This window comes from Gekko japonicus, unplaced genomic scaffold (genome assembly GCF_001447785.1).
Source record: "Gekko japonicus isolate JY-2015 unplaced genomic scaffold, Gekko_japonicus_V1.1 scaffold734, whole genome shotgun sequence".
Classification (NCBI taxonomy): domain Eukaryota; kingdom Metazoa; phylum Chordata; class Lepidosauria; order Squamata; family Gekkonidae; genus Gekko; species Gekko japonicus.
In genome coordinates this window covers 523094-534937 of record NW_015174295.1, presented here as the reverse complement: position 1 = coordinate 534937, position 11844 = coordinate 523094, and the positions used below count along the sequence as shown (strand labels likewise).

The window sequence follows — 11844 nt, the reverse complement described above, 5'->3', positions numbered from 1 at the left end:
GTTTCATGCTGCCACTACTAACCAAGCAGTTTCGTACCACCGCAGTTCAGCAATATGCAAACTGCTTTCAGGCAGTAGCCAGTATATATTTTCATTAAAAGGACAGAGGAGGAGCCAGGCCCAAAAGATGAACTGGAATAAAATATGTTTTTGTTATTTGATTGCCTTGGTTTGCCCTGGAACTTTCAGATAGTTTAAAAAAAATAATAAATCCAGAGGGGTAGCCTGCCACCAGTGTTCCCTCTAAGCTGAGTTAGTGTGAGCTAGCTCACAGTTTTTTAGCCTCCGGCTCACACATTTTTGCCTTAGCTCAGGAAAGATGGCTCCAGAGCAAACTAATTTGTGCAGTAGCCAGTAACTCACAAAGTAGAATTTTTGCTCACAAGACTCCACAGCTTAGAGGGAACATTGGTAGCCACATCGGTCTGTGGCAGCAAAGTTTGACAGAATTCCAGTCCTCAAAAACTAACAACAATTATTCCTGCATATGTTTTTGTGAGCCGAGGGGTGGGGGATGCAGCAAGACACAACCTTGTCCAATGTTCTTTGATAAAGTAAACTCTAGCTCATGAACGCCGATGTTGGAATAAATTTTGTTAGGTGCCAATAGACTTCTGTTTTATTCTACTACAGTAGTCTAACACGTATTCCAAAAATGAGCTTTTGTGAGTCAGAGTTCACTTCTTCAGATGCTATGAAGAGTCACTTACACTGGTCTAGTGTCTTACACAAAGAATCACACCTGAAATACTTTTGATGGGATTCACACCAAGCCTTTTTCTGACCCCAGCTCCTCCCTATTCCCATTCTGTAATTTTCCTTATAAAATGTGGATTTTTTTCCTCTTCATAGCAACTGAAGAAGTGAGCTCTAATGCATTAAAGCTTATACTGTAATAAATTTGTTAGTGTTTAAGGTGCCCTGGGACTCCTGCCTTGAAAGAAATATTTCCTGAATTCCGCCTGTGGTTTCTATAACTTGGTAGGCAATATGGACACTTGCTTGAAAAGAAGCTGACCCCTAAATAAAATTTTAAAAGGGTGGAAATGGATAGGAGAGTTTCTCAAAATAAATAAATAAATCAGCGGGAATGCTATTGTCAGGGAAGAGCAAACAGCTATCTACACAGTGTCCCACTTTTGGAGGCATTCAATCAATAAGCCGAAAATGGCTCTGTGTCACATTTATTGGTGGGTTTCAAAGCCCTGGCCTTCTACCTGCTGGCTTGTACAGATCACTGGCTTGGCCTGCGTGTGGCTGAGATTTTTCCTTTCCCAACCTCACAAATGCTTCATTGTTTAATATGGGCCTTGTGAGGGGGGGGGGAAGGGGTTTTTTCCCCAAGTAAGTCTTGTTTGTTTTGCCTGCTAGGCCCTCTTATCTTATCGCTGCCCGAGCGACAATGGGGCCAGGTGTACTCACCATTTTACCATCCGGTGAGAGGAGGCTGTGGCTTGAATCCAAACCTGCAGGAGATACTTGCTGGAGAACAGCCTGGCTGGTGGTCACCATGGGGTTGTTGCCATGGTGATTAATAGCCGAGGAGGAAGTGACTTCGTTGCTGCCTTGCTGGCTGTAGCGGACTCCTGGGGAGAAAAAGACATCAGGATATAAGACATTCGGATATATTAGTGTCAAGGGTAGCTACCTGTCCAGAATCTCACTGGCTTGGCTTGCCTAATAATGTATTTGTTGAGGTCATCCACAAGGATGCCTCCTTTCCAAAAATCCTGGTACTCATGACACAATACCTTTGAACATGTGCAGAGTTTTCTGTTGTTGAAAGAAGAAAACGGAGGCAGGCCCATAGCTACAGTGGGGCATTTCAGGGCCTGGCCCCCCTGACTTCCTGCCAAGGCCCCCTGGTTTCCATCCAGCCCCCCCGGCTCTCTGGGCCTCCTGGAGGACTCCCAACTCTGTGGGCTGCCTGGAGGACTCCCCACCGCCGCCCCTTCCCCAAGTGTGGCTTGCTTCCCTGTGTAGGCAAGCAGAGTGCAAACGCCACAAAATGAGTTTTTAAATTTTTATTTTTATTTTTTTAATTTTGTGATGTCAGTGCCCCCCGACTTATTTAAAGGCCCTTTGAATTACAAAATCCTGGCTACAGGCCTGAATGGAGGTAAGGACTGACCCTGCGCATGTATCTTCTAAAAGGCATAGACCCAAATGGTCAGTTCAGAGTTACAACACTGGTGTGGTAGTATAGGATCATGGTGACAAGCCTCTCCCCCCAAGGTTGCTAACTCTGAGTCCTTAATTTCTCTCATCACTTGATGACGTTCTGCTGAATGTGTAAATGATGTGACGTTGTGAATCAGATTCCCCAGATGGGTGATTTAGCAGTGAAAAATGACTGCTGGGGGGATATGGATCAGGACGAAGATTCCCCCCCCTCCAACATCACTTCCCCAGTCAAAAGTGCCCCCTCTGCCTGTGCTTGTTTTAAGCACTGAAAGGGGGAAAGGCAGACACTATGTTGCAGGGGGGGTTGCCATTCACCATCCTTTCATGTCATCAGAGCTACTTCCAAGTAATGGGAAATATTCTGAGCTATTCCACAAGCACCTTACCAGTTTTTGTTCCATCCTAGAAACAGTACATGGACTAGAAGAAGAACACCAGAGACAAACTGATCGACTAAGCAGTACAGAGAAAAATCCTACGATGAAAAAGTTTTTAAAAATCAAAAGCCTAGAGCAGATCTTCTAGCAGTCTCTCCCTGAGTCTTTTTTTTTTTGGGGGGGGAGCACTAGTTGCTGTTGGAGACTTCTGCAATATTGGAACTTTTAATGAGTTTTATAATTGTTGTTTTTATTTTGTTTTTATAGTGTTTTGTGTTTTGTCGTAAGCTGCCTTGAGTTCTGCAAGGGAGAAGGCAGCTAATGAATGTTTTAAATAAACAAACAAATAAACAAGAGTCCATCTAGTCTAGCATGCTGTTTTCTACAGTGGACACCCAGAAGGCCCATAAGCAGTATGTGGAAGTCAAAACTTCTCTGTATTCCGCCCCCGGCCACATACATCCATGGGTAAATTACCTCTGAACATGGAGTTTCCATGCAGTTATCATTTCCAATAGCCATTGATAAACTCATCCTCCACAAATTTGTCAAATCTGAAAGCCACCTGTGCCAGTGAACACCATTACATGTTGCAGCAGTGAGTTTCATAACTTAATTATCCACTTTATTTTTTTTTTGTCCTGCCTATCAGTTCATTAAATGATTCTTCCTTCTAGTACTGTGAGAGAAGGGAAAATTCTCCCACAATGGTAAACCACTTCTTTTCATCTTTCGCCCTGAAAACCCCATGATGGGTCACCATAAATTGGTTGCAACTTGATGGCACAATAATAATCATTGTGTATAATGGGAATCTCTGAACCAGGCCATAACATGTGGATATATTTATTTTTAACTCCCCATGATCAGGGCAAAAACAGACCAAAAGTATTGTTCTTCAAGCCTGGGGGAAGCTCCAGATGTGAAAGGTAGGACAAATACATTGGGGGGTTAGAAAACCCCCCAGTTCATAGAAGCAACGTCTGCTTCTTTAGGAACAGTGTGCCACTGAGATCTCATGAGGCTACACCAGTGGTTCCCAAAGTGGGTGGCACCACCTAGGGGTGGTGGGATTACCTAGCTAGAGGGCTCTGGAGGTGGGCCCCTTTGACCTCATTGTTCACTTATGTACAATTGACCAAGCTATGGCATCCTGCTGGCAAATGGCACTTTAAGTTTTTGCCTCTGCAGAGTGCTGAAATCCGGTGGAAAATATCAAAAGTTTTAGTAAATACACTGCCAGAGCTCTAGTCGGACCAGTACAATGTGTTTTGAAAACCTGTTGTCATTATGTGTGTCTTTGTCTCTTTGTCTCTCTTGTCTCTTCCTTCAAAGACTAACATACTTGTTTGTGCAACTGATGGAGCACTATCAATGACTGGTTACTACCATTGGTGTGCTGCTTAGTTAAGAAAAGGACTGTCAAACGTCTTTACCATTCACTGTATAACTCATCACCAATGTCTGGTTGCAAAAAACCTTCCATGATCACCTGCACACGTCATTATACCCTGTCATTATTGCAGTGAATAAAATTAAAGCCCATCGTCTCCATGATTGACTTCCAGGAGCTCTGTGCTGAGAATGATGAAGAGACTGAACGTTTGCTGCTTCATATTGAAGTTCGCTAGCTATTAAGGCAACTATGTGAGATGCTTCAATGACCTTTTTGACACCACTGTGGAGTTTTTTGAAGATGTAAATGCTTTGCTCAGTGATGAACACAAAGAGATTGGGCATGGCATTACTTATTTATCAGAATGATTTGTAAAGTTCAATGAAATGAATCTGCAGTTGCAAGGAAATTAGGTCAATCTTATTAAGGCCAAATCTGTCATCTCTACAGTTATTTCAGAGTCAGCTCTATTCAAATGCAACATAGGCTGTCGCAAGCCAGACCAATTTCCAAGCTTGTCTGGGCTAGAAGAGAAAGGTGACCATTTGGATATGCTGCATGAAGTTACGCCTGAGCAACTGGAGGATCTTCTTTTGATGGACATTCCAGATTGGGTGATAAATCCATTTTCAGATACTGAGGAAGGTGGTATAGTGGAAGAAGAAGAAACTGAGCTACAAAGTGACAGTGAGCTGAGGCCAAAGTTTAAGAAATCATACCGAGAGTTTTGGTTGCAGAAGGAAATTTCTGGTCTCTGTCCTGCACTATGGACAGTGGTTAAGAAGCGCCTTCTGGCATTTCCAACATCCTGTTTGGTGGAATGTGGTGTTAGTGTGGGTCATCCAATCAAAGAAATTGAGTCCAGATTACTAAACATAGTGATTTAAGGCTCCAGACACTGGAAAACTGGTATCATTTCATAATAAGAATTTATTGAACAGTGGTTACTAAATGTGTCATCTAAGATTCTTGATAAATGACTATCAGACTTTGAAATGCTGGTATCACTGGATCAAATTCATCAGTTTTATGAATAAATTAAATCATAATGTTTTAACTGGATTTTGAATAAATGTGCAATTAATTGTTACTATGTTGAATTTCATTATCATCTTCCTTGGTGGGTCATGCAAACTGCTGTTCTGAATAGTGCATTTTATAGGGCAGGGTAGGGGGCACTGGAAATGAGTTTATGGAACCAAGGGGGTGGTGGCCCAAAAAGGTTTGGGAACCCGTGGACTACACTGCGAGACCTCAGTGGACAACCTGCAACCCACAGCCTGCAAGCAATACTGTGCAGAGGTTTGCAAGCCTCAGTTAATGGGGGGAGAGGGACAGATTAGAAAAAGGTAAAATATAGGAGGTGCAGAAAGTAAAACTGGAGGAAGAATGAAAAAGGAGAAAAGGGGAAAGTTGAAGATGGGGAAAGGAACAGGAAAAAGTGGGTGAGGGAAGGAGCAGAGGCAGGCAGGGGGGTGGGAAAGACGGGGGCGACTGCAGGCACTGCCATGGGGAGGCAAAAGAGATGGAATGGGGACATGAGATCCCCTCCCGTGGGTCTTTTTAGGCCCCATACTTATAATTTTATAAACTTGTTCTATCACCCCCCCCCCTTTAGCATGTTTTCTGAACTCCAAAAATCCCAAAGCCTTTTGCCTTTCTTCTGAGCGAAAGTGGTCCAAACCATTGATCATTTTGGTTTCCTTTTTCTGCCCAACCTGACCTGACTCGTTCATGAGCAGTCAGACAATCAGGTCAGCTTTTCAGTCTAACAATAACCGTTTCACAATAATTGGTAAATTGGTCCTGATTGGGACATTATAAAAAAATCCACGAGACCTGACTCCTGCAATGATTTCAAATTTCTCATTATTGCTGATCCAGCCCCAAAATACCCGTTTCATTTTAGCTTGTCCATTGCTTCTGTTAAACCGGTGATTATATTTGTGACACTTGCTGTTACTTTGTATTGAATTTCCTCCATAAACAATACTTGTGCATCAATAAACCGGATTATATAGAGTGTTAAATGGCAAACATTGTACATATAAACAATGTTTAGATTGTATAGTAAGATCTGTACAAATTGCATACACAGTACAAACAAATCTACAAAAACCCCCAGAAAAACACATCAACAAATACAAAAGGAAATGAAACGAAACGGGCAAAATCTGTTCATTCCTACTCAGTGCATTAAAATTAAGGTCTTGTACTAACACATGTGACAATTTTCTCTTCACTGAAACTGAAACTGTGACCAATTTGTTTGATTTTTCCCTTTTGGTACTTCATGGGATTGTTGTGGAGCTTAAAAGGTACTTGAACCCCTTGAACACAAGCCAGGAAATCTGTGTAAAATACACGGTCAGCCCACTAGAGGCCGGATAAAATTGCTTTGGGGGATTGTTCTGGTCTGCATCCGCCTGTAAACTGTTCCTGTCCTGGGCAAAAAGCATTTAGGGCCCCTGTTCTCCAACGGCCCTCTGTCCACACACCCCAGGGCAAGGAGAGCAAGGCATCCCAACGTTTTATAAAATGAACACAGGCTCACTTCCTTGATGCTGAATGAGGATGTAGCTCCTCATAGTGGGGCAGAAAGCAAACAGGACCAGCCAACTCCTTACTAAACAGAGGAGATGCCAAAAAAAAGCTCTCAAACTACCAAGGAAACAAAACTGGTATTCTATTGGATGTGCCAAACAGGAACATGGGAAGGTCTCGTTTTGCGCTAATGAGCATTCCTTGATTTTCACAACCAAACTGGTCAAGCATGTGGAATCTAGTTCTGGGCTCTGAATTCACTATCCCAACAACATTAGCTTTTGTTTTTCAAAAAGTCCAGCCGTTAAGGCTGCTGCAACTGGCTCAACTACGCTGAAACAATTTTTTTCCAGACATTTTCTGAAGCGTTCAAAAACTCCTATTTTTTCCACTATTTTCCAGCACTTCTTACTCAAATGTTCAGCTGTTCAGGTACAGCGTCTTCTCTTTTCACCCTCGGTTGATGTCACCTGCAATTCATCTGACATCATCATGTAGTCAAATCTCATTGGTTCTATAGCACTGACACACCATCCCATTCACTGTGCAATCCTCGAACGGGTAGGACCAGGCTTGTAGCTACAGTGGGGCATCTTAGGGCTAGCCCCCCCTGACCTACTGGGAAGACCCCATGGCTTCCTATCCAGCCCAGGGGCCCCCCAAGCGGTGGCCAGTGTGGGGAAGGAGCCAGGTACTCCTGCATAGCTGTTTGGTGCGAAGGGCCGGCTACAGTAGCAGCCCAGAGCCAGACAGCACCTATTTACCCCAGAAAATCTATTGAACTTTAAATAAATGACGTTTAATTCAATTAGCCAGTGCCCCCTAAGAAACTTAACTGCCCCCCGACAAACAAATTCCTGGCTATGGGCCTGGGTAGGATAACTCTTACTGAATTTTCTTCTCAATTGTCTTCTGTAGCCTTTGCTAATGGCACCATAGAGCAAAATTTGACTGAATACGTAACCCTGTGTTGTCACCCCTGAGTGGGTAGGATCCCAGATTGGGTAGGATTACTAATCCAACGAATTCAGGAAGGAAAAGCAGCAGCAGACAAATGACAAAATGGCCTTGAAGCAACAGCCAGTGGTAGTAAAGAGGGCCAACTGACCAAGATGGAGAATAGCAGATAATTTTTAATTAATTTAATTTTAATTAATTTAATTAAAACTTATTTACAAAATTTGTATCTGGCTGTTCTTTTCTTACAAGGGCCACCAAGGTGGTGAACAATTTAAACCATACTTGAGAAAATCACAGTCACCATTTTTTCCCCTGGAAATGTTTCTGTCCTCCTGCAGTAGCTATAAACTGAATACCTGTAGACTGAAAACGCAAAATATTTCTAGGTAAACTCTGGGTCTTCGGTGCTACGTAAGGCTGTTTGCCCTCCTACATCTCTAACAGAAGCAAAATAAATTATGAAAAGGAGCAAACTATGCAAGTTAGCTTAACTGTGCACGCTACTCTGCACTAGACGCATGTCATAGGGTGCAGACTAAAAAAACCCTACACAAAATCCATTCAAATCTAAGCCCCCCCCAGAGGTGAGGTCCTTCCAGTACCAGGTACGCGGTCAATACAGGCCAGCACTAGTGAGAAAAACAGGCAGTGTGTCTCAACTGGTGCGATGGGGAGGTACGAAGTGATTCATTGCGAAAGTGTTTGACTTAGTTAAAAATAAATTTCAAAACCCGTCAGAGACAGCCATGGGATACCCTGGATGCCACTGGAAAACCCATCGAGGAGATCAGAAATAATTAACCGAGGAAACTAGAAGGGAAACAAACCCCCTTTTGTCAGTCTGGTGGCTCAGAAATAACTTATTACAGACTGCCAACCACTGAGAACTAAACGTGTTGGTGGAAGGCAAGCCACTGAGGCCCAGCTGAGGACTAGATGCAGATGGTGTGCCAACATACTTGGACCATAGATTCAGGTGGGTCGCCGTGTTGGTCTGAAGCAACAGAACAAAGTTTGAGTCCAGTGGCACCTTGAAGAACATCAAAGTTTAATTCTGGGTATAAGCTTCTGTGTGCATGCACCTCAGTCTTAAAGGTGCCACTGGACTCATGCTTGGACGATGTTCTTTCTGGAAAGATCATAGAAAGGTGTGTTTAAGAGTGTACCAAAGCTGGGGAAAGTCTGGAGAATGGCCCAGACTTTCCAGTGGGGTTTCATGGGTAAGAGTGACGGACTGTAACCTGGAGAACAGGGTTTCATTCCCCACTCCTCCTCCACATGAAGCCTGCTGGTTGACCTTGGGTCAATCACAGCACTCTCCAGAGTCTCTCAGCCCCACCTCCCTCACAAGGTGCCTGTTGCGAGGAGAAGAAGGGAAGGAGATTGTAAGCCTCTTTGAGACTCCTCTGGGTAGAGAAAAGTGGGGTATAAAAACCAACTCTTCTTCTTCTATCCACTAGAGCACCTTCTTGCCCTAAAAAAACAACACTCCCATTTGAATGCAAAGATGGAAGAAAACATTAATGTAGAAGCAGCCCATGCAGTCTGGAAGGAGACTGTCTCTTAAAAAGGTTGGTAACCTCATGGGAGCCCCTAGGTCAGGCGTACCCAAATTTTTGAGCCTGGCGGCACCTTTGAAATTCTAACACGAAGTGATGGACGCAACAACAAAATGAACAAATTTAGAGTCCAGCAGCACCTTTAAGACCAACAAGGGTTTATTCAAGGTTATGAGCGTTTGTGTGCAAGGCATGTGCTTCAGACCAACATGGCTGACTACCTGGATCTATCTTCATGGAAGGCACAACAAAATGAAGTTATGCACAACAGTAACTCTTCAACATTTCAGGCAAAAGCTCTGCTATGCACACCCAGCTCACCTTCAGGGACATAGTGCGGATTCCTTGTGTGGTGGCGGAAGCTGCTGCCAAAGTGATTTTTTTAAAAAAAATCTACACAGTCAATCAGATCTCCCATGGCCAATCAGAAACCCAGCTGGGCAAAAGCCCCTCTGGTTTTCTAAAAACACTTGGCGGGCGCCAGAAAAAGTGTTGGTAGGCAGCAGGGTGACCACAGGCACTACACTGAGGACCCCTGCCCAGGCCCGTAGCCACAGTGGGGCATTTTGGGGCCTCGCCCCCTGACTTCCATGCAGCCCCCAGGCCCCCAACTCTCTGGGCCACCTGGAAGACTCCCCACCACCACCCCTTCCCCAAGCGCAGCTGGCTTCCCCGTGTAGGCAAGCAGAGTGCGAACGCTGCAAAAATGAGTTTTTTAAATTGTATTTTTGTTTTGTTTTTCATTTTGTGACATCACTGCCCCCCAACTTATTTAAATGCCCCCCAAATTACAAAATCCTGGCTACGGCTCTGCCCCTGCCCTAGGCTATACTCAGCACGAGGGCTTTGCATTGCTGCAAAAACACTGTGGGTGGATTATTAATGTGGACAAAGAGAGTTGGTTATGAGGGTTGGGGGCTGGGTTTTTCCCCTTAATAAATAAAGTTACTAAGGGGGAAAACCCCCAGCCCCCAGCCCTAATATCCAGCTCTCTTTAATAGAGCCACAAACAGATATCTTGCTAGTCCAAGGGGAGCAGGGGGCCACCCTATATTTCCTTCTTTTTTTTTTTGAAGCCCCCGGAGGGGATTTTTTTATTATTTTTCTAAATCTACAATACTATAGGAAATAATAGGGATGGGGTACTACATATATTGGGGAAAAGGAAAGAAACCAACTAATACCTAAAAACCCAAGAGAGGAGATCCTCAAAAAAGCTTAGCTATAGTAAATCATAACTTGTTTGTCGATATGAATTGAGTCAAGTTTTTCACACCTTTTCACTTTTCTTTAACAAATTTAACTGCTCAGAAACCATACCCCCCATCATCACATTTTTACATCATTTACTTCAAGGCACATTTCAGAGTCCTTCCGCCTCTATTTCTCTTTTTCTCGTCTCTTCCTCAGTTTATAGGGACTTTTTGGAGCAGCAGCCCCTTGCTTCACCAGAGTCTTCTCCAGAAGATTCCGTTTCCAATTCGCCACTCGAGCTGTTGTCATCGTCTTTTCCTTCTTCCTCTCCCTTTCCCAGCTGAATCTTTAGAAATTCTTTGGCTTTAAACACAGAGTAAATTCTTTCTTTTTTATCATTCATCTTAAAAGCCACTCCTTCCGGAAATAACCATTTGTATCCAGTTGAGTTTGTCTGAAGATAAGTCACCAGCTCTTTGTACTTCTTTCTCCGTTGTCTTATGTCAAATGGAATATCCTTCAGCATTCTGATCTTGGTTTCCCCCATTTTCAGGGGTGTTCCGGAAACTACTTTCAGGATTGCATCCCTTATGTGCCTCTTCGAGAATCTCACCACAATCTCCCCAGACAGATTATTCTTTTTTATATAGCCTGAATATGATCTATAGACCACATCCATTTCGTTTAGTAACAGTTCCGCCGTCATTTCTGTCACTGGGGCCAGCAATTCACTCATTAGCTCCCGGTTTTTCCGGCACACCCTGGAAGCGAAGGACCATATTTGTCCCTCTTCCCCGCCATCTTTGCCAATTGTTTACTCTCTGCAAAAGTTTTAAAAAGTCTCTGAAGATGCAGTCCACCGCTTCTCTACCTTGGTGAGTAAATCTAAACAGTTTTTTCTGCGTCTCTGCTTGCTCCCCCCCTTTTCATTTAAAAGTTCACACGCATGAGAGGCGTCCCCCCCTGCTCGTTCCGCAAAATGGGGTGGGGAGCGTCTTTTCTTTTAAAATTCGTTTCTCAGTTGACTCACGTTCATAGCTGGTCATCCGACCCCTCTTTTTTCATCGTTTTAAGTGCTCAATCTCCTACGCTTGAGCCGGTTAGCTTCACTAGTGCTTTTTCAGCCTCTCAGCACGAAGAACCACTGGAGCAGAGGGGAGCCTCGATTCTCTGGCATTCCGCCATCGAAGAGGCTGCCCCTCCAAAAGCTCCTTGGTCAGGATACCTTCACCGGTTCCCTGGGGGGGTTAATGAGCCTGCTCGCCCCCTCCTTCGGCTGGAGCGTGGCTACCCCCCCCCGGGAGGTCCGGGAGGAGCGTCCGCAGTTGTGGAGCCATCGACCAGAAGTTGGCCACCCTATATTTCCATTGGGATCAGGGTTGCCAGCCCCCAGGTGGGACTCTGGGATCTCCTGGAATGACTGCTCATCTCTAGTCTACAGCGATCAGTTCCCCTGGAGGAGAAAACGGAGGCTTTGGAGGGTGGACTCGATGGCATCGTACCCCACTGAGGTCGTTTTCCTCCCCAGGCTCCACACTCAAATCTCCAGGGGTTCCCAAACCTGGAGCCGGCAACCCTGCCCCCGCATCCCCCCCCAGCAGACAGGAAGAGCCTGGTGATCCAAACTGGG

At 44.5% G+C, this 11844-nt stretch overlaps 1 protein-coding gene across 1 annotated transcript in view; it reads right to left on the bottom strand.

Moving 5' to 3' along the window:
• The window catches only part of HNF1B (HNF1 homeobox B), an 87030-nt gene that overhangs the window by 24955 nt on the left and 50231 nt on the right, over positions 1 to 11844 (bottom strand). Inside the window, exons 4-5 of the mRNA XM_015424075.1 lie at positions 1423 to 1586; positions 1218 to 1220 (exon numbers count right to left, since the gene is read on the bottom strand). Coding sequence (XP_015279561.1) covers positions 1218 to 1220; positions 1423 to 1586 — 167 coding nt within the window. The remainder of the gene's footprint in view (positions 1 to 1217; positions 1221 to 1422; positions 1587 to 11844) is intronic.